This window comes from Aaosphaeria arxii, assembly GCF_010015735.1.
Source record: "Aaosphaeria arxii CBS 175.79 unplaced genomic scaffold BU24scaffold_5, whole genome shotgun sequence".
Lineage (NCBI taxonomy): Eukaryota > Fungi > Ascomycota > Dothideomycetes > Pleosporales > Aaosphaeria > Aaosphaeria arxii.
This window is the reverse complement of record NW_022983478.1, coordinates 1,625,129-1,646,104: the sequence shown is the minus strand read 5'-3', so window position 1 is coordinate 1,646,104 and position 20,976 is coordinate 1,625,129. Positions and strand designations below refer to the sequence as shown.

General features: G+C 51.9%; 7 protein-coding genes across 7 annotated transcripts; 2 read left to right on the top strand and 5 right to left on the bottom strand.

Moving 5' to 3' along the window:
• Positions 1-440: 440 nt before the first annotated feature.
• On the bottom strand, positions 441-2,340 carry BU24DRAFT_423623 (uncharacterized protein). Its single transcript, XM_033528300.1, has 3 exons — positions 1,312-2,340; positions 873-1,248; positions 441-819 (listed from the first exon to the last, which is right to left on the bottom strand). The coding sequence occupies exons 1-3, from the start codon at positions 1,887-1,889 to the stop codon at positions 700-702; spliced, it is 1,074 nt and encodes a 357-aa protein (XP_033383060.1). The 5' UTR covers positions 1,890-2,340; the 3' UTR covers positions 441-699.
• A 178-nt stretch (positions 2,341-2,518) lies between these two features.
• On the top strand, positions 2,519-4,400 carry BU24DRAFT_451683 (alpha/beta-hydrolase). The gene is made up of 2 exons (XM_033531135.1): positions 2,519-3,165; positions 3,245-4,400. Exons 1-2 carry the CDS (start codon positions 2,902-2,904, stop codon positions 4,151-4,153), a joined length of 1,173 nt encoding a protein of 390 aa, XP_033383059.1. The 5' UTR covers positions 2,519-2,901; the 3' UTR covers positions 4,154-4,400.
• Positions 4,401-4,570: 170 nt separating this feature from the next.
• On the bottom strand, positions 4,571-7,611 carry BU24DRAFT_493259 (glycoside hydrolase family 13 protein; the record flags this gene model as incomplete). The annotated part of the gene is made up of 4 exons (XM_033533955.1): positions 6,790-7,611; positions 5,635-6,180; positions 5,231-5,572; positions 4,571-5,170 (listed from the first exon to the last, which is right to left on the bottom strand). The coding sequence occupies exons 1-4, from the start codon at positions 7,132-7,134 to the stop codon at positions 4,571-4,573; spliced, it is 1,833 nt and encodes a 610-aa protein (XP_033383058.1). The 5' UTR covers positions 7,135-7,611.
• A 2,173-nt stretch (positions 7,612-9,784) lies between these two features.
• BU24DRAFT_451681 (sugar transporter) lies at positions 9,785-11,539 on the top strand (the record flags this gene model as incomplete). The annotated part of the gene is made up of 2 exons (XM_033531134.1): positions 9,785-10,493; positions 10,549-11,539. The coding sequence occupies 2 exons, from the start codon at positions 9,785-9,787 to the stop codon at positions 11,517-11,519; spliced, it is 1,680 nt and encodes a 559-aa protein (XP_033383057.1). The 3' UTR covers positions 11,520-11,539.
• A 316-nt stretch (positions 11,540-11,855) lies between these two features.
• BU24DRAFT_220168 (uncharacterized protein) lies at positions 11,856-13,663 on the bottom strand. Its single transcript, XM_033522043.1, has 2 exons — positions 12,896-13,663; positions 11,856-12,793 (listed from the first exon to the last, which is right to left on the bottom strand). The coding sequence occupies exons 1-2, from the start codon at positions 13,486-13,488 to the stop codon at positions 12,040-12,042; spliced, it is 1,347 nt and encodes a 448-aa protein (XP_033383056.1). The 5' UTR covers positions 13,489-13,663; the 3' UTR covers positions 11,856-12,039.
• Positions 13,664-14,385: 722 nt separating this feature from the next.
• On the bottom strand, positions 14,386-15,872 carry BU24DRAFT_220136 (ATP phosphoribosyltransferas-like protein). Its single transcript, XM_033522042.1, has 3 exons — positions 15,525-15,872; positions 14,822-15,472; positions 14,386-14,759 (listed from the first exon to the last, which is right to left on the bottom strand). Exons 1-3 carry the CDS (start codon positions 15,667-15,669, stop codon positions 14,524-14,526), a joined length of 1,032 nt encoding a protein of 343 aa, XP_033383055.1. The 5' UTR covers positions 15,670-15,872; the 3' UTR covers positions 14,386-14,523.
• A 713-nt stretch (positions 15,873-16,585) lies between these two features.
• BU24DRAFT_392840 (glycosyltransferase family 20 protein) lies at positions 16,586-20,307 on the bottom strand. The gene is made up of 4 exons (XM_033525174.1): positions 19,826-20,307; positions 18,397-19,750; positions 17,038-18,343; positions 16,586-16,973 (listed from the first exon to the last, which is right to left on the bottom strand). The coding sequence occupies exons 1-4, from the start codon at positions 19,846-19,848 to the stop codon at positions 16,936-16,938; spliced, it is 2,721 nt and encodes a 906-aa protein (XP_033383054.1). The 5' UTR covers positions 19,849-20,307; the 3' UTR covers positions 16,586-16,935.
• Positions 20,308-20,976: the final 669 nt, after the last annotated feature.

Here is a 20,976-nt window from a genome sequence, read left to right as displayed (position 1 = left end):
AACACTCCGAAAAGGCTTGTGACAGTGAGGTGGAGTGATGGGGGAATTACAATATTGACCACGCATGCGTTGGGTCGGGGATTATTTCGTTGTGTTGTTTGTAGTTATGGGTGATGATGGGATGTGGTGTGGTGAGGGTTACTGTGCATGCATATACGAAGGGTAGGGGGGGAGGGAGGGAAGGCCCTTTGCCCTATGAATAGGACCGAGTGAAGTGTAGGGACAACGTATGTACGCTCGTACGACGGACGACGGTGAGCGGGGGAAGATAACGGACGGCGGGAGGACGCGTGTGGCCCTGGGATCGACGCGGATGGGGTTGGATGTCTTGATGTCATGAGATTAGAGGTGAATTCACTCAAGATGGATGCGGTTCTGGCTGTAATTGTCGTGCTTGCTGTTGATTTCGCTGTCATGTTCATGTTGCGGTTATGTGTGGATTTTTTCGAAAGGACTTTGAATAGAATTATATATAGCCCAGCTTCTTGCGAAAAAGTACTTTAGTTATAGTGGTATCTAGAAAAAGATAAGAAATGTCCTTTAAATATGTTTTTCCCCTCTCCCCGTTTTCAACCTGAACAGGAAGACACCAGCGCCATGCTAATAGATAGTCTTACAGAGGGTTCGCAACTTTATGATTTACTACAAAGAAAATTGGTTGTTTGTTTTTGGATGCACGATGTCGGGACTGTCTTCGATTCAAGCCTTCCACTTGACATTGGTCCACTGTTCGTACTCCTGCTTGAGGCTCCTTTGCACCCAAGGGATCGTAAGGGCGGTCCAGAGACCTGCCCAGACGAAAGGCAGAGTCCATCCAACCTGTAGATGTTAGCTTTCTGTTTCAATTTTGGCGAGGGGAGGTGAGTACATACAACGTAGGCAGCATCTCTATCGATGGTAAATACGATAGCAACGGTGACTGCAGCACAGACGATGGCGCCAATGGCCCAGAAAAGGGTCAAACGGTGGAGCATCTCGCGGAAGGCTTTGCTGGCCTGGTAACGGAGGTTCAATCTCTGGCGGAACTCGGTGCCTCCAGAGCCATCTACTGCGCAGATATCCTCGATGTAGGCGTAGATTCCTGGGCGGAGAGGAGCGCCGACGGGGAGCGAGGAAATCCTGCATGGGGCTGGAACACCCCAGATGCGGAGGATATCGACGAGGAGAAGCTCCACGCCAATGGCGAAGATCATGGTGGACGCGGGAATGGCCAGCAGACGGATGGGTGGATCATGGGGACATGTGCCACTTGTGTTTGGGTTAGTTTGTGCAATTCAATAACAATGAGACATGTTGTAGAGCAGAACTCACGCAATCAGTTCGATCATGACAAAGAACCATCCAACAGACAAATTCCAGTGAAACCAATCCAGATACCATCTGTGCGCACCAATGACCCGGCAGCTGGAATTCTTCTTGAACAATCGGTGAAAACGGATAAAGTATTCCACGATCGAGACGGTTCCGAGAAGGGCAGTACTGATACTGAAGACTGCATTTGCCGACAATTGGTCGCGCGTTGTGCCATACCACATGCCAAAGTAGAGTCCAATTGGCATGAAAACGCAGTCCAGGATGATCAACAGCCAGAACCAGAAGATGGCCTTCTTCCTCGTCCGCAGAGAATAATTCAACGGCGGCGGCCGCGTGAAGTCGGGATCATCATAGGTGACTTGGGTGTGAGGGAATAGGGCTGAGGGCAGCTCGGAGGGTTGCGGCGTTGTTACTCTGCTGGGGACGTGATCGGGATTTTGGCTTCCAGTTTGGCTTGCACTCTCGGCGATGCTTCGCGTGCTGGGATCCTCATTGGCACTGCCGACGTGTGCTTGGCCCGGGACTTGAAGGGTCGTAGCGTGCGATGTCTCCGTTTGTGGGTGCGCATCGGTCATTGTTGTGGTTGTGGTGGTCGGTTGTTGATGGGTAGGTGAGGGAGCCCTCAGGGGCTCTGTTGAAGTCGCTGGAGTTGCCATAAGTTTTGATGATATCGAGAGGAGAGGTCCAGAGCGATGAAGGGACCAGAAAAGTGGGCAAAGGCAGGGACAAAATAGGTGTATGGGATATGGTTTCGCCCAGCGATTACGGATGCGGATGTCAGCGGGTAGCGTCACCTAGCGTGGTCGTGGTGGTTAGTGTGGTAAGTAGGTAAGTATATGTAAGAAAAGTCAAGAGAGTGCCGAGCAGGTTGGCAATAAATAAAGAGAAGAGAAAAAGAAGAGAGAAGAGGATGACAAGTGCGTGTTAATACTTGTAAAAAGTTCTTGTTCAATTCAGGCGCGGTAAATCTCATCGGCCGATGTTGTCTTGGATTGCGTGTTGTTCATGTTCTGGTTCAGGTTCAGCCTTTCCTTTCCGTTGGGGTGACTTTGAAAAGACACAAGAATGATGTCATGAGATGATCTAATGGCCGAGACCTTGTATTCTGTCCACAACGGGTTTAGTGCCAAACAGGGCGGGAAGCTTGGCGTAAATCACACATGATCCCCTTCCTCTTGCCTTTTTCCCTTCCCCTTCCCCCCTTCCCCTTCCCATTTCCCCTTTGGTTAGACAGTATTATTGTACGAGTATTAACTAGACCCTTCATTAATTACTCGTAATAGACTAGACCCCAGAGTCTCTAGCCAGTCGGCAGACCTATCCTATGATTTCTGATTAATTCATCATTAACTCGAGTCGATGACGGAAGAGGTGCAAACCGCCAAAGGGTCATCAGCCAAGACACTCGAGTGACTCCATTTATCCTATCGTCACCACCAACCACCACAACCTCACCTTACCTCATCTCTTACACATCCCCGAGCTCAATACCTGATATTCCCGCGCTTGGCTTCACCATCACCGCCTGTTCCACCCTCCTGTCACTGCGCCATCATTAACTCACAGGCTATGCGATAGTCGCCATCCATGGCCACCTTCTCAGGCCTCTTCCTTTCCCTAAATGCGCTTCTTGCTCTGGCTGCTGGCGGTCTAGCAGCCCCTACACAAACTCCCGTCGTAGCGCATTCCAGCAATGGATCGGCAATCTCGGTCGCACTTTTTAGAGAATTAGAAGAACTCGCACGTATAGTCGATATCTCGTACTGCGTAGGAACAGCGGGACTGGGTATCCAGAAGCCGTTTCAATGCGCCAGTCGATGCGGCGAGTTCGAGAACTTCGAACTCATTGATGTATGTTTTCGGATGCGCGGAGGCTCCCAGATCTCCTATTAGGTTGAACGCAATCACCATACTAATTTCCTTATATTAGACCTGGAATACTGGACCACTTCTCTCCGACTCCTGCGGCTACATTGCCCTGTCGCATCCACCGTCGCCTCCGCGCATCATCCTCGCCTTTCGCGGCACCTACTCTATCGCGAACACCATTGTTGACTTGTCGACTGTACCCCAGGAATACGTTCCCTATCCCGGCGACGACGATTCGAAGACGTCCGACTTCGTAGACCCCAGGATCGCAAACCCGGATTCAAGCGATGAGACGCCCCCGCCCGCAGATCCGCCCAAGTGCACAAACTGCACAGTCCACACCGGATTCTACAGCTCCTGGCTCAACACACGAAATGCCATCCTCTCCGACCTGACAGAGGCGATCGAGAAATATCCAGACTACCAGTTGACGCTGGTCGGGCACTCGCTGGGCGGTGCGGTCGCCGCTCTGGCCGGACTCGATTTCCTGGCTCGCGGATGGCAGCCCCGCGTGACCACCTTTGGCGAGCCGCGCATCGGAAATAAAGCGCTCATGTCGTACATAGACGACCGTTTCAACATCACCTCCAACAAGGATGCCAATTCGTTCCACCGGGTCACCCACGTGAGCGATCCCGTCCCGCTGCTCCCGCTCGCCGAGTGGGGGTATTCCATGCATAGCCAGGAGATATTCATTTCCGCACCCGACCTTCCTCCCTCAGTGGACGATCTACAATACTGCAAGGGTGACGAGGACCCAGATTGCATTGCCGGGAAGGAGAGCGATGGAGCGTCGTGGGGCATCCCGGCCCGATTCAAATTGTGGGAGCTTTTCTTCGCCCACAGAGATTACTTCTGGAGAATAGGACTGTGTGTCCCCGGCGGTGACCCGAAGGATTGGTATCGCAAGTACCCAGACGCCGTTCCTGGAGACGAAACACCAGTGGAGGAAGAGAATCCCGAGCTGTAATGGCTATAATGTATCATGAAAATGTGGAATCGACGATGGTTTTCACACACTATCCTTGGGGGGTTTGGGCGGACTTCTTGACATTTTTGGCGTCATTCACAGGCAGACTCATGTTGTTTAACGGGTCACATGCGGCGTTTTGTATTCTAGCATCACGAATTGGGCATCATTATTGTTAGCGAAATATACATGTATGTTTATTCATTGTTCTTTGTTTCTTATCATTAAATCGTAATGGACCAAAACTCCGAACCAGTTCCAAGGTTTACAGAGTGTGTCCTTGTATATCATGTCTTCCCATGATGAGCATATACAAGAAATCGTGAGGGACTCAATCACAGCCACGCCCATACCAGCAGGTCGTGCTGTATGCCAGCCATGCAACTCGATCATCTGCCCGGCCCGACGTTCACCCCCTTACAACAGGTACACCCTGCCCTCATACGCCGCCAACTTCCCCTCCTCATGTTTCTCGACCGTCGAAACCAAAAGCTCGCTCTTCTCCTTCTCATCAGCAACCTCAGCCGGCCACTTGACCTCCCTCGCCTCACCCGTGAAATTCAACACAACGACCGCCTTCCCCCTCTTCCCCTTCTCTCCATTCGTCGCACCATTGGTCCCATTGGTACCATTCGTTCCATTCACACCATTCACAACCTCCCCTCCCTTCGCCGTCTTAACAAACCAAAACACGCTCTCATCCCCCCTATCCAGCACATCAAAATCCCCATGCACAAACAACCCCTCATACTCCTTCCTAATCCTCAGCGCGTGCTTCCAGAACGAAAGGACGGACCCCTTGTCGCCCTGCTGCTGCTTCGCGTTGCAGACGAGCGCCTGGGCCGCGTCGGCGCGCATCCAGGGCTTCGTCGTCGGCGAGGGCGAGAATCCCGCGTTCGGGGTGGGAGCCCAGGACATGGGGATGCGGGCGTGGTCGCGCGCGAGGTGCTGGAGGGAGACGTGCGCGGCGTGCAGGGCTGTTGGGTCGGCGTTGGTGCGGGCGGATACCATTTTGTACTGTGGTGGGTGTTAGATGGGGAATGAAGAGGGAGGGGATGGGGGAAGGGGAGAACGAACGTAGTTGGAGGAGTCGACGTCCTTGTACTCGCTCATGTCCCAGTCGAGCGGGAAGTTGACCATGCCGATCTCCTGGCCCTGGTAGATGAACAGCGTGCCGGACAGCGCGGCCTCCATGAGGGCGAGGAGCTTCCCGCTCGCGACGCGGTGCTCGGGCGCGTCGCTGGCGAACCGCGAGATGGAGCGGGATTGATCGTGGTTCTCGAGGAAGGCGGTCGTCCACCCGTCGTTGCCGCGGATCAGGTTCTGCGTCCGCTCGATGGCGTCCTTGAGGGCCGGGAGTTTCCAGTTGAAGGGCGTGGTCTGGAATTTGTAGGGTCCTTGCCCGATGTCGACGACGTCCTGGGGGCGGCGTGTTAGAGACTGGGTCACGATGAAGGGGAAAATAGTGGTGGGGAACTCACGAATTGGAACACCATGTTCAACTGCTTCTCTTTCGCGCTCACGTACTCGAGCACCCTCTTCATGTCCGGCGTGTTGGGGCACTCGCCGACGGTCATGGCATCGTACTTCGCGAGCACCTGGTTCATCTCGCCGAGGAACTCCGCCATCCTGGGTCCATTACAGTACTGGTAGCCCGCGAACTGCCACTCCGAGTCCGGGTCTGTGATGGGCGCATCCCGCATGTCGCCCTTGGAGTACATGTTGACGGTGTCGACGCGGAACCCGTCGACGCCGCGCCGCAGCCAGAACTCCATCGCGCTCTCGTAGATGGCCTTGCGCGTCTCCTCGTTCTCCCAGTTGAGGTCGGGCTGCTCCGGGCAGAACAGGTGCAGGTAGTACTCCTGCGTGTGGTCGTCCCATTGCCAGACGCTGCCGCCGAAGTTGCCTAGCCAGTTGTTGGGCGGCTTGCGAGCGCCTGTGACGGGGTCGTATGTGGCTGGTCGCCAGATGTACCAGTCGCGCTTTGGGTTGTCCTTCGAGGATCGTGACTCTTGGAACCATTTGTGCTGGATGGTGGAGGAAGGTTAGCTTCTAGTGTCTTCTTTCGTTTTCACATCTTGAGATGTTGAGTTTGGGGCTCTTTGGGCTTCAATTGCCCAGAAGGAAAGCCAGCGAGCAAAGGCTCAGAACAAAAATTCAAGCAAAGAGAGAAAATTCAAAAAAAAAAATATGGCATCGTAAAGTTTGACCTCAACTCTCGGGTCTCCCTCAACATTATGCAAAGTGCAGAGTATTCCCTGTCCCTTAACGTGGAGTCTCCACAAGGCAACCAGGAAAACATTCCTCTGAATACGAATTGAACAAGAATAGAAAAGAGAAACGAGGCGAGAGAAAAAAGATGAATAAACAACGCATTGCAACTCTCTCCCATGCAGTGATGTGCATGACGTCCCCATGCTTTTCCCCGCCGTTGTATCCGGGGTAGCGTCGCCAAAAAAGCGTACATAGTCACACGACATATACGGTCGGAGTTCGCGAAGGGGAGTGGAATATGGGGATCACGGACAGGGGTGCAACCAGCGATTTCTTGGTGTCCAAGACAAAAAAGCATCATAGGTCCTTGGACCACAAAACCAACGAACTTGAAAGTTAAAAAAAAATGATAATGGACTAACCTGATCACTAGTATGATTGACGACCAAATCCAGCACGACGCGCATCTCCCTGCGATGCGCCTCCTCGATCAGCCTCTCCATGTCGGCGACGGTGCCGTACGGCGCATATACGCTCTCGTAGTCCCGCACGTCGTATCCCATGTCGACCTGCGGGGAGTCGTACATGGGGCAGATCCACACGACGTCGGCGCCCAGCGCGCGGATGTAGTCGAGCTGCGAGATGATGCCCTGCAGGTCGCCGACGCCGTCGTCGTTGGAGTCCTTGAAGGACGCCGGGTAGATTTGGTAGACGACGGCGGACTTCCACCATGGGGTTGAGGAGTGCTGCTGCTCGGGGACGGTCATTGTGAATGCTGTGTTGCGTTGTGGAGGTTATTTTTGAAAATTTGGTATGTGCTGTTCAAAAGGATTGGATTCTTTTGAGCGGAGGCCGCGATTTGGTAACGAAACCCCGGACTTTTTCCAACTCTCAATGCGACGTCGAACGTCGATGTTGGTCTCTCGGGATATGAGGGAGCTTACTAAACCGAGCAAACAAAGCCTCCTTGCAGTAGCTTTGAGTTATGAGGCTGAAAAGATGAATGCCCAGACGCAAGAAAATGGGTATTCGGAAGGGAGAGGGGAAGAAAAATCAAGGTACGTCTAAACGTGGCTTGCTTGCACGTATGCCGGGCGCGAGAGTTGTCTCTTATACCTGACCTCGGCGTTTGGATGCGTGTGTGTGTGTGTGTGCGTGTGGATTAGATTAACTTATGAGATCCATAAGCCGTAGATAGATGATGTTGCGAGAGCGAGAGAGGTTGAACTATCTACCTAGGTAACTAATGATTCTGATAATGGGAAATTCCATATCCTAGATTATAGTACGAAAAGCATAGCTCCCCGCGCCGTGATTCGCCCGTAGTCGTTCCGACATCGATCCATCATATGTTCGAGTGGGGAGGACCGAGGGCACGAGACACGCACGAGGGAATAATGAGTGGAGGCGGAGAGGGGAACGGGAGAATTATGGGATCACAAGTTCATCTACCGAGTTACTTCCATGTTCCATGCACAATACAAGGTCAGGCTACCCTTAGGTACGGAGCGGAGGATAGATCGAGTAGAGGCCAGCAGGCCTCAAGGATCGATCACATTACATTAGAAAAAACCACGACGGACCTTGGTATTCAATGCCCTAATATCCCCATCATAGCCTGACACTTGATCCTACGAGTAATTACCTAACCCAACGGCATTGTAGAAGAATGGAATTTGTACATGATAGTTCCGCTCGGAACAATATAATCAACTGTGACTAACGTCCAACTCTATGCCCCAAAGTCCCGAGTCCATTCCGCCAACAACTCGGAAACTCGGAATCGAATGACAAAGTGTATGGAGATTATTGAGAAGCAAAACAAATAGTTTGAAACATAGCTTACCTCGTAGTTTGTTTAACTAATGAATTGGTCTAGTTAGCTAATACCATGATATTCTTGGTTGTATTCTCGTTGCCCCATCCCATTCCATTACTTGCGCAGCCTTGCCAATTCCCGCCAACAAGTTCAACAAACCTTCGTATTCCAATGAACCCCGGGCCGACAATGGACAAATGATCATCGTCGCCCCCGTCGTTTCCCCATGTCAACCCAGCTACCCCAGGCCCGTTAGGATTATCGGGGCTGGAACTCTCGTTCTTGTCCTTCCCTTGTCCTTCTTCTTTTTGAGCCGCGCACGTCAACCCCCGCCGTCCGCTGCCAATCCCCCTCCTCTCCCCTGGTCGATGATGGGGAGACTTTCACTTCTATCGACAGATGCAATAAATGCACTAAGAACCTGAACCGGGTTTAATGCCCCGATCCAATCCCTACACGGCCCCATCTTCGCCAGCCTTCGAGGGTATTACTCGCCACATATTGTACGAGTACTTGTAGCAAACATGACATGTGATCTACCTATGAACCTATCCTATCCTTACCTTGTTCAATCTCTACGTCTGTGCCGTCGTCGTCGTCCCCAGGCCCAGGGCATTTGGTGGGCGTACATAGTCACATCGCAACCGTGTGTAGCGAGCAACCCTAACGAACTTAACCAACTAATCACTAACCGGCAGGGTCAAGCGCGTTGGGTGGTGGATGTGCTCATGATGGATCATGATGGATGGATGGACGATAACCTTCTTTTAGTCCATTCCCGCCCTCGCGGACCGACACTGAAGCCAATGATCGACACTCCCTCCTGCTCTATTGTCCTCCGTGTGGTCGTGATGAACCTGCTATGCCTGCATTTTACTCCACAACGCAAGCCCATTCCCCAGATCCAATCCAATCCCCGATCCACAATTAATGTGGTCTGTCTGCTCTCCAGACAGACGCTATCGTACCTCACCCATGGGGATTTTTTGGGGGCGCTGAAGCTCGTGCAATACTGCTCAATACTGCTCCCGCTTGGTCGCATGGTATGCATTGGCCTCCCCCAGTTGCGCTCCCAAGCTCCGTAGCGCCATGTTCCTCTCCGCGCGGGCGCGCCATTTTTTTAGTCTAATGTTCATTTTCTTTCCCCAATCCCAATCCCTACTCTCCGCATCCTATTCCCTTCTCAGATCATCACGACCTCTTACCACTTCGCGCCATCCAGGCTTGGCCCCTACTCTCGCTTCGCGGTAAACGTTGGGGTTGTTTTGTTGGTGTGTGTGCCTGTGTCGTGATACCATACCTTGGTCTATCCCCATACCCATACCCACTCCCAAGGGGGGCCCCAGGTTAATGTATATAAGTACCCGGGGGTGGATCCTCTTTCCTGGAAACCCGGCATCAATTCGAAAAGCAAAGTTCCACTCTTCTGCTTCTTTTCCAATTGCACATCAGGGCAAAGAGATAAGAAGACGAAGGAAAAGAGGGCCCTCTCGTTTTGGACCTCGTGGTTGTGTTGTGTGTCTTCTTTTTGATTGACTTGCATCTGAAGTTCAATCCCCACACTTTGTCCCCAATTATTTCCTACATATCCCACCGCTATGGATGCCACACGCCGCAACAGCAGCATCGTCCAGGTGGACGGCGAGCAGGCCCGCAAGATGTCGCTCGCGAACGCCGACATCAAAGAGCTCACTCGCGACGCCGCGAAGGCCACCGAAGCCGAGCAGAAGATGGGCCTGATGGAGGGCTTGCGACTGTACCCCAAGGCCGTCGGGTGGTCAGTCCTCTTGTCCGGCGCCATCATCATGGAAGGGTTCGACATCGTGCTCATCGCCAACCTGCTCGCGGTCCCCGCGTTCAAGAGGCACTTTGGCGAACAGCTTCCCAACGGCACGTACGAGATCACGGCTGCTTGGCAGTCGGGTCTTACCAACGGTGCGTACGTTGGTGAGTTCCTCGGTTTGATGATCAATGGTATCATTGCGGAACGCTATGGCTACAAGAAGACTATGATTGGCGCCCTGACCGCGGTAACGGGTCTTATCTTTATTGTTTTCTTCGTCCAGAGCATCCAAATGCTCCTGGCTGGTCTCATTCTTCTCGGTGTACCGTGGGGTGTCTTCCAGACGCTCACCACTACCTATGCCGCTGAAGTCACCCCCGTCCCGCTCCGCCCGTACCTTACCACCTATGTCAACCTCTGCTGGGTCATTGGCCAGTTCCTCGCATCAGGTGTCTTGAAAGGTGTCGCAGAGCGCCCAGACGAGTGGGCCTACCGAATTCCCTATGCTTTACAATGGATCTGGCGTAAGTTGACCCATACATCTTCACTTTTGAGCAATGAAACTAACAAATCACGCAGCCGTTCCTTTGATCATTGGCATTGCCTTTGCTCCCGAATCTCCCTGGTGGCTCGTTCGCAAGGAGCGATACGAGGACGCAAAGAAGCAACTCCTCCGCCTCACTTCCCTCGAACGCGAGTCCAACTTCAACCCCGATGAGACCATTGCCATGATGAAGCACACCAACGAAATGGAAAAGGCCGTCACCACCGGAAGCTCCTACATCGACTGCTTCAAGGGCACCGATCTCCGCCGTACTGAGATTGCTTGCTTCGTGTGGTTCACCCAGTCCTTCTGCGGTTCCTCCTTCATGGGTTTCTCCACCTACTTCTTCGAGCAGGCCGGTTTGGACACTGCCAATGCTTTCTCCATGTCTCTCGGCCAATACGCTCTCGGTGCTGTCGGTGTCTTCACTGCTTGGTTCTTGATCCCTCACTTCGGACGTCGAACACTCTACATCTCGGGTCTAGTCGTCCAATTCTGTCTCCTCCTTATCATCGGTTTCGCAGGCATCGCACCAAAGGGCAACACCGGAGCACAATGGGCCATCGGCGCTATGCTGCTCATCTTCACATTCGTCTATGACTGCACAGTCGGCCCCGTCTGCTACTCCCTGGTCGCTGAGTTGCCTTCCACCCGTCTCCGCCAGAAGACTGTCGTCCTCGCCCGTAACACCTACAACATTGCCTCCATCATCGGCAACATTTTGACCCCCAGGATGTTGAACCCTGGTGCCTGGGCGTGGGGCGCTAAGTCTGCCTTCTTCTGGGCAGGCATGTGCTTCTTGTGCTTGGTCTGGTGCTGGTTCCGTCTCCCAGAGCCCAAGGGCCGTACTTACGGAGAGTTGGATATCCTGTTCGAGCAGGGCGTCCCCGCCAGGAAGTTCTCTTCCACTGTCGTTGATGAGCTCAAGTTTTCCGATTCCGACTCGTATGACGAGAAGAAGGAGGCCAATGCCCACCTCGAGGCTGTCCCTTCTTCGACCGTTTAAAGTTCCCACTTGATGTAAATTGGGTCAAAACTTGCAAATATGACGCCGCCTATGATATATATGATATAAAGTAGATGGCGTCGGTGGTGCGCACTTTCGATTCTCTCCTCTGCTTCAAATTAGCCTAGATACTTTTTTTTGACAATGAACAATGATTCTGAAAACTTCTTCTCTCAATGAAATGCATGTGACAAAATGCAATAACGTGGCGTGAGATGCAGTGTGATTTGCCAATTGCGTAGAAGGGTTCACTCCACTTACCACGTGTGTATGGTTCCCGCGCTGACGCCCAGCAGATATTGGATATTAAGCCTTCCCCACGTTTTGAAGCTATATACTGCTTGGCTGAATCACATAAGAGCTTATTTTCCATATGCGAGTAATGTTCCAGGCCATTAAAACCAAGTTGAGGTTAGACCCTATATGACCCCGGTCGCGAGCCATGCATTTTGTTCCGACTACTAGCAAATCATTGTAATGTGTACAACGCCTCTCTCGGCAAGGCAAATTGATGCCCATTTCAATGTGTTGGGAACGTCACCATCGAAAGCCGCCTCGAAATTTGGTTCCAAGCCGCCTTATGCGTGCCTCTTGGATCTAGTTGGGTGGGTTCCATTTCCTGGAGAACCCCTTGGCTGTCAAACCCCACGGGGTCGAAGGTGATGTCCGGCATTTTAGATTGCGTGACGTGATACCAAGGGTCGATTGTTGGGGATTGCGCGTCGAAGTTTCCAGGAATGTTCGGTGAGCTCGTGGTGCTGCATATTTCGGGAAACATGGCTTGTAGCCTCTCGAGCTTCTCCATTAGTATGCCTCGCCGTGTTTGGTCGAGCGTCGGAAACAGAAGCACAAAGTCCAAAATGAAGATGAAGTCGTCGATCCTCAGGGCTGTTTCCTCGAGTGTGCCGGCGGGCACATGAATTAGCACATCGACGATCGTATCCGTTATTTCAAATAGCTTCTGTACGATGCTACTTCCGTGCACCTCTATGTCTTCGCGGGACATGCTCGTCACTTGCTGACGAAGGGATTGTGACAGGCGCACGGGAAATAGCAGCGAGAGGCATTCTTTGTTGGAGCGCGAGGAGAGCAGAGTTTGCGACATAGCCAGGCGCCAGACGAGAGTGCGAAGCCACTCCCTTGTGATCGTCAAGTCCGCCCTTTGCATCGTTGACAAAAGCGCAAGGCCTTGAGCCTCCTCCTCACCCTCCCCTTCGATTTCGCGAGATTTTTCTTCAATCCATGTACTAGTGACATTCCCGTGGCTCCCGCTCCTGCAGAAGGGTCAGTAAGCGCTTGCGCTAAAGGAGTCAACGCAAACAAATTGTGTCATGTCCCTCCCCGCATTGCAGCGTAGTAAGAAAAAGAAGTCATACCAATTACGCAGAAAGTCAGGATCCAGAAGGCGGAACAACTTGATAATCTGATTAAAGCCTTCATGGATGGTGATTGGAATAGTAGGGTCCTCCTCTGGTAGATTATCGAGCGGAGGCAATACGGCCTGTCTGTAGTCCAAAATAGCAACGAATCGTTCGTGAATGAAACCCTGCCAATACAATCTCTGCCGTCTTGCCCTCTCCGGTGGCGAAAGGCCCGCCATAATCTCTGGATTGTCGATCCGCAGGAGCTGAATGTGAGTTATGGAGTCGCGAATGTAATAGAAAGCAGCGTCGGTGGCTTGCATGGTCATCAGGCAATTGTGCAAAAACATTGATTGCATCGCCCTCAGAACCGAAGACCGGAAGTTCCCAAGGATCGGTCCGAGGGTCTCGATGGAGTAGTTCATGAGAGCCTCGATGGTTTGATTCACCTCTTCAGTTCGCTTGTTGCCCTGGCGTGTGAGATTCAACGTGCAACCACCGAATGCGTAAATGAACGATAGTGCTTCCTGGTCGGTGTCCATGATGTGAATGTAATTTCGGAGTTCATTCTCAGTGATGACCGGCTGCACGGGATAGACAGCCTCCATGTAGTCAGGAATCAGGTCCAGGAAGAAAGCCGGGCTGAACTTTGGACGATGAGAGAAGACATTTTGTACTAGGACTTTGGGTCAGCGCAGACATCTCAATATGCAGAGGTATTCAGGGGGAAACCGCATATTGAAAGATCGACTGCGAGGTATACCGACCTTCATTGAATCCGCCTGGTGATTCCAATGGAGAATACGACGGTTGAATGTTTGCTTGAGCTGGGCTCGCAGCAAGAACTGGAGGCGAGGTGATGTGAGAATTGGACGTCTTGTTTTTGTATTCTGTGATAACACGGCCGCGCTTTCCTTGTGATCGCTTGGTGCTGGTTACAGAGTAGATGCATCGTAAACCTAGATGACTACACTGTTGACATCTTTCCTGGCCGTTGCACTTGACTTTGCGGAGCTTGCAGGCGTCACAGGCCTTGGAGACTCTTTTCGTAGCAGGCGCCTCCATGATGAAGAGAAAAAAATACGAAGATCGGTGAGGTGAGCTGGATTATTGATTGTAAAAGGGAAAGGGAAGAGCAGCCCGAGGTCTCGATTTGAGGTGAGGCACGCAGCTATAGCGAACCTGGCATAGCGCCCGGAAGCGGCAGAGGCGGTAGGTATTACCATAGGAAATGACTGCTGGACTGTATACGCCTCCTCCTCCATTGCCTTCTTTGCTTTAAACGAGTAATTGACCTACAAGGTGCCTGCAAACACTCGGCGGTTCTCATCTGCATGGCTCATAACAATCCTCTTTGGGTGGCCTGAGCAATCGGAGCAGGCGTAATTGGCTATGGATCGACACCTTGGATGTTCACCTCGTATCGTATGCAAGTTCGTTAAAAGATGTTCTCCAGAAGTGTGCTAGTACTTTCTCGAGTCTCGAGCGAGTAGCTCGCTAATGTCATTGTTCATTATGCAAAGGCGTCCTACAGTTCTAAATTGCTTTTTCCAATACCTTAAAGAAGCATCTCCAGATCTCCATAGAAACGTCCAACATTTTATTTATTTCAAGCTGTAGTGTTTTTCCTTCTTGCGATTCGTCTAACCTGTTCGAGAATTCTCAAGCTTCGTAACCATGATGTCCTCGGCGCCGACAGCAGTCAGCTCATCCATAGCCACTGCGACCCTCTTCCTCTCGATCATGACTGACACCGCGACCCAGTTCTCCTCCTCTAGGGTCGTGACGGTCGGTGCGCGTTTGCCTGGCGCGATCTTCTTGGCCTCTTCTAGCTTACTTCGGTTGATGTTGTATGTGCAAAGGACGAATTTCTGGGCAGCTACAGATCCAATTAGCATTGTGGCCGTCCCGAGACATGCGGGGAGATCGTATTCGACTTACTGATGACACCCTTGATACGTGCTGTGATCAAGTCGACGAGCTTGGGGTCTGATGCGTGTTTTGACTTGATCAAGATGGCCGAAGTGTTGACGACGGTCGAGATGGCCTTCAAGCCTGCTGCGCGCATTGTCTCGCCGGACTCGACGAGATCTACGATACCGTCCGCGACACCGAGAGCGCAAGCTGCCTCGACACTTCCTCCGACGTACTTGATGTTCGTCTTCAACTTCGCGTCTCCGCTAACCTCTGTTCCGGCCTGTTGCGCCTCCAATTTGCGGAAGTATTCCTCAGTAAGGGCGGTGAAGCTTGTGCAGACATTCTTTCCGATCAGATCCTCCGGCTTAGACAATGCGCCGTTCTGCGGCACCTGAACCTGGAGAGCGCATTTTCCAAAATCAAGGTCGAGCACCTCGACGACACCTGATGTTGCTGTCGGTGGCACTACGGCCTCGTGCTCGCCGACTTGGTCGCGCCCTGTGATTCCGAGGTCTACACGGCCCTCTCCAACGAAGGTAGGGATATCTGCGGCGGGGAGGAAGATGAGAGCGAGGGGTAGGTTCTTGACGAGCGCGATGTCAAGCCGCGAGTGGCGGTGGAACTGGATATCTGAGCCGTGAAGGAGGTCAAGGCATGCCTGGTGGAGGCGGCCCTCTGGAGAACGAGTGTCAGTGTTGCTCGAGCAAGCAGGGGTGGATGCGCATACTCTTAGGGACCGCGAAGAGCAATCGATCATTCAAGCTGTTTCCCAGTACATCAGTCATGAACGGCAGAGTTCTACTCCCACTTCGCGGTTTGTTGATCACACCATTGGTGCCGTTGACTCCATTTGTACCGTTGGTGTACTCCATGTTGTGCGGCGCAAGAGAGGGGGGTATGGAGGAGTGAGATGACGAGGGACGATTACATACGAGTTGACCAAATCCATCCTTCTTAAACAAGCACGTAATCTGGGGGTGCAGAGTACAAAGATCGGGCCAGGACCGTCAAGGTGCGTGTCGAAATTGACAGGCGCAGAACGAGTGCCCACGTACGATGGTCTGATTGGGTTTGGCTCCGATCGGAGGTGGGTCAAGATTACACCGGAGGATAAGTAAGTAGGTTATTACTATGAAAGATGACTTGGTGTAGGCGAATTGGTATGCAGAAATTAAGTTGTTTTGGGGGTTGAATGGTATTTGGTTCAAAGAAATTTAAACTATTGCGGATTCCGAAGCGACCGGACTGTGACTCAATAGAGAGAAGAGGGGCCGGGGGATGAGGTTTGTTCCGACACACAAACTATGGCCACCAGTAAGCGGCGTGGGAATTGACAGATGTAAGGGCACGATGTTTGAAATGTGTAATGATCCCTACAAAGAGAAAGAGAAGAAAAAAACAGGATCAAATATAGAACGGACAGTCATTAGTATTTTTGGTTGCTACATGGGATAGATGATGTATGGCATTTGGCGTGGGATGAATATGATGGATTGATGGGCGAAAATTATCTCCGATGTGCGGGAGGTTCTTTACATGCCCCGCCCTAACGCCCAATCCGGTATCGCGTCCGTTGTCCAGTCCATCCACTCATGAGCAGCAGCATCCCACGCGTATCAACTGTTTCGTTCTCATCCATGCCATACTATTATAACGGCATCATCGTTTCCAGAAAAACACATAATTAGCTTGAGCCATTATTGAGAGAGTGGCCCGCAGCTGTGCTTTCCCATTTTCGAGTCTAAATGTTACTTCACAGGAACCGCATTCGTAGCATGAAGCATTGGTCAGATCAGGTATTTTGCCTTCGAAGGCCTTGAGTAGAAGAAAGGTGTAGTCTAATCACAGTTCCGCACTCATGTGCAAACGGCAAGGAGCATTTGGTAGAAGAGGTTCCACTGTTGGGAACCTTCTTATCACCACCGCAATATGGTCGTTTCCATCGTCTCCATGCCATGTCCATGCCATTTCCATGCCATTTCCATTGTCTAATTCAGTGCTTCATTCATGTCGTCATAATACATCGCATGCAACCCTGATGGTATAGTGCTCCTTCAAACGCCGGGGGTCCATCGTGCAAATGTGTTTGGCAGAAAGGAAAAGGGGAAGGTGTGTGTATCATTACCTCATGTAGTCATTCAAAGTCGAGCGAGCTTGTTGAGCGTGTTGAGGAGTCCTAAGCCACTGGGTTAGGGTATCTGTGGATTTGGGCATCTTCACAATGCAACAATTCAACTTACCAGTTGTTCCTTGTGGCAAGGTTGACATGGCCACCGTGTTCCTGTTGCCCACGCTCACAGTCGTGGTCTCGGGGACGACCCCTTTCTCGTTCAGGTTCTCAGCCCATCGGAAGACGACTTCGTCGTCTCGGTCATTTCCAGCCACCATCAGGAAGTTAGGCCTGTTGGCCGTTCCAAGTTCATGGAAGATGTGAGTAGCCGCCGTCGCTTTGTTCAAGTCCATGGGCTCAATGATGACCGAGTCTTTCGTGGGCACAGCTCGAACACGAAGTGACTCACATGCATCGTTGATGTGAGTTGCGCAGTCGCCTGCCTGGCGATTCGCAGAATCGGTTTCGGGCGTGTTCTCATAGTGGAAAATGAGCGAGCAGTTGCGCTCTTCCACCCAACTACCCTCAACACGCTCGCGATAGTACTGGAGGATCGACTTGACCGAATCCTTCCACTTGTTTGCCTTCTCCTCATCCGCGAAGGCAATCCATTCGTCCGAGTTTAGCGGGCGCACATAGCACCCATTCTCGGCAATCAGGCCAACGCCAGGTACCCGGGCGAAGACCATCTGCAGCTCCTTCATGGTGCGACCGCTCATGACGTACACCATGTTCTTATTATCTTGGAGGAGATCATTGAGAGTTTCCGTAGCGCGTTCGAGATTGGTTATGATGGTGTTGTTGACGGAGCCGAAAGGAGCCAAGGTACCCTCATAATCCAGGAGGAAAAGGCGCTTGTCACACTTCTGGTATGCTTGACCGAGTTTGACATTGCTCAAGCGGGGAATCGACATTGTGTCGCGGCGAAAATGCTCATCATGGACTTTCGTCAGATGATTGGCAAGCTGGGTGAACCAGAAATCTCCTGTGTGATTCAACACCTTGTTACGAATTCTTTCGAATCGAGTGGCCTTCTCTTCATCGCTCATATCTAGCGCGACCTTGATGGTCTCGGCACACCCTTTGTAGTCCCAGGGGTTGACAGAAAGTTCAGCTCCTTCGAAGAAGGCAGCGCTGCCGGTGAATTCACTCAAGATTACTGGGCCATGCTTCTTGCCAGAATGTTTTCCATCTTGGCAAATGGCAAACTCATGGACTCCAAGATTCATGCCGTCGCGGAGGCTGGTGACCATCAGAATGTCTGCCATCGAAAGCAGCGCCAGGTATTGGGTGAAGGCGATATCCTGTCTCAAGTAGACCAGAGGATTGTGCGACAGGCTGCTGTGTACAGCATCGATTCGAGTCACAATCTCAGAGACCGTAGCAGCCAAGTCGTCATTCTCGGTAGTTGGCGTTGCAACTTGAATCAGAACGACCTATCTTCTGTCAGCGTCGGCTCGCACTAATGAAATGAGCGCAGTTGCATTACCTTGTCACGCCAATCCGGATACTTGTTTAGGAACAACTCGAATGCTAGTAGCTTTTGGCGCACACCCCGAATGCCATCCAGCTTATCTCGTGCTACAATCAGCTTCTTGCCAGGGTAACGGTTGCGCAATGCTTCGATCCACTCCAGCACTGGCTGCTCATCACGCTCGAGGGATAGGCGAACGGGATCGATGCCTATCGCGATCGACCAAACATTAACGAAGTTATTTTCCAGCTGAACTCCATCCTCGGTTGCTTCTACTGACAAGATCCGGCTGCAAGTCTGTAGGAAGTGGTGCGCATACTCATGGGTTTGGAAGGCGACAAGGTTGGCTCCAAGCATACCCTCAAGCAAGTTCTTGCGAGCGGCGAGGCAACGGAACACTTCGGACGAGGGAAAGGCAGCATGAAGGAAGAAGCCAATTTGGGCATCGGGCAGCTTCTTGCGAACCATCGCGGGTACCAGACAGAGATGATAATCATGGATCCAGATGGTGTCGCCGCGCTTGTAGTTGGCAACAACCTTGTCGGCAAAAGCCTGATTCAGATTGACGTAGAACTGATACGAGTGATCCTCGTAAGCCTTGCTCTTGGGGTGATCGGGGATCTGATAATGGAACACTGGCCAGAGAATGGTCTTGCAGTAGTGAGAGTAGTGGCCGTCGAGGTCAGTGTCACTGACAAAGACCGTCAGGCACTCGTGCTCTGCCTCAAGCTTGGACTCAATCTCTTCTTTCTTCTTGTCACCGAGTACGTCGGTGGGGAAGCCAACAAGACCAACGTTCAGCACCTCGTTCACAGAGCCAGCATCACGGGAGGCTCGGACGGCGTTGGTCAATCCGCCGTTGCCTTGCACGGCTGGAACCACAGACCAGTCCGCTACCCAACGGGGATCTCTGCTGTGGTCTCGAGAGCTGTGTCTTTGGGGCAGGGACAACCTCTCCTTACGAACGTTGTCCGTACGCTCCTTGGAATTGGCATACTCTAGAATGGTGTCCGGGGGCGGTGGACGCGCCTTGGAGCTGGGCTGGTTGAAGTACGGCCCATTGTTGCCCCATTCAGGCACGTGGGAGTCGCTGCGTACCAACGTGCGCGGATCAGTGGGTTTGGCAAAATGAGTCGCAGCACTGGGATTGACGGCAAAGAAGTCAACATGCTCTACAGCCGGAGTCTTTGGGGGAGTTGGAGCGGTCGTCTGCTGGAACAAACTAGCTTGCCTGGTAGGCCCTGGTGGACGAACACTCTTAGTGTCCGAGGCTTGTTGCTCGAGTTCCTCTACGACAGCCGCTGGTTCTGGATTTGCGCGGCGCTCATACTCTGACAACTCATTGAAGTCCACCGTGACCGGCAAAAACCTGTGATTTTGTTGATCAGTATTTTGTCGTCACGGGTCCGCCGTCTGGCCTAGGAAAACCTCTTCTTCAACTTACATAGATACTACAAATGTAGTCATATTGGGCGTACGATTGGCGCATGCGCAGTTGGTGGGGAGAGGATTGTCGCGATGGAAGAGTGGTAAGAGGACAGAGGTATAGATAATAGCGACAAGTGATCAGAGGCGCGCCGAGTGAGAGCGAGACGAGTGTGAAGGTGAAGGTGAACGCGAACGTGAAATAAAGGTCTGTGCAGGCGAAGGATGCGAATATGATGAACAGTGGGGAAAGCTCAGAGGTAAAGGCGGAACGAAGTTAAGGAGGAGGAAGAGAGGTAGGTGATAGTGATGGTGGTGGAGGTGGTGGACAGGGGATGAAGAGGGACGGTGATGGGAAAAGAATGGAAAGAGCTAGAAGAAGCCTTGGAAGCGATTGCAACTTTACTTTGATGTAGAAATGAAGTAATTAGGTACTTGATGCATGCACGAAGTGAGAGGGAGTGTGTGTGTGTGAGAGTGAGTAAATAAGTTGAGTCTGTATGTTGAAGGATTGATTGAGTATGGTGGTTGTTTTTTTTCCTTGGTTTTGGGGCGGAATAGCCTCTACCACCCAGCGAGTAGGCAGGTACCCATGGGCAGGTAAGCGGGTCCTAAGCAACAACCAACCCAGCAACAAGGACATGGCAAGGGTTTATTACTTTTTGGTGCGTGGTGGCTAGTGACTGGTGATAGTCCTGTTTTTATTCTGCCTCTATTACCTTTATCCTCCTAATGGGCCATTCCAATACCCTGTGTCTTGTAGCAATGAAAAGGAAAAAAAAATTGACCAAATAGTTGGAGTATCCGCGCCCCAACTATGACGTCGTGTTTCCCCCAGGAGGTGGGGACGCACGAACCTTCAAGAACACTCCCGTAGATGATATGGATTGTACCCAATTATTAGCCATCTGGCAGAAGCACAAGCATATTCAAAATTATAAGCAGAAGCATCCATCTACAAGCTGTCGCAGAAGCCACGTCTGGTGTCTCATCCGCGCCACCAGGAACCACATGCTGAAGGGTGTCAAGAAAACAGGCTGATGAAAGAACCGCTTATCGCACGTCCGCATGTTTCAATTCCGATTCGTCTATTCTCACATCATTCTGACTTCACAGCACAAGCAGCAGCAGCTCACGGAAAAGTCCCAGCTGCAGCCAGATCAATCGTCG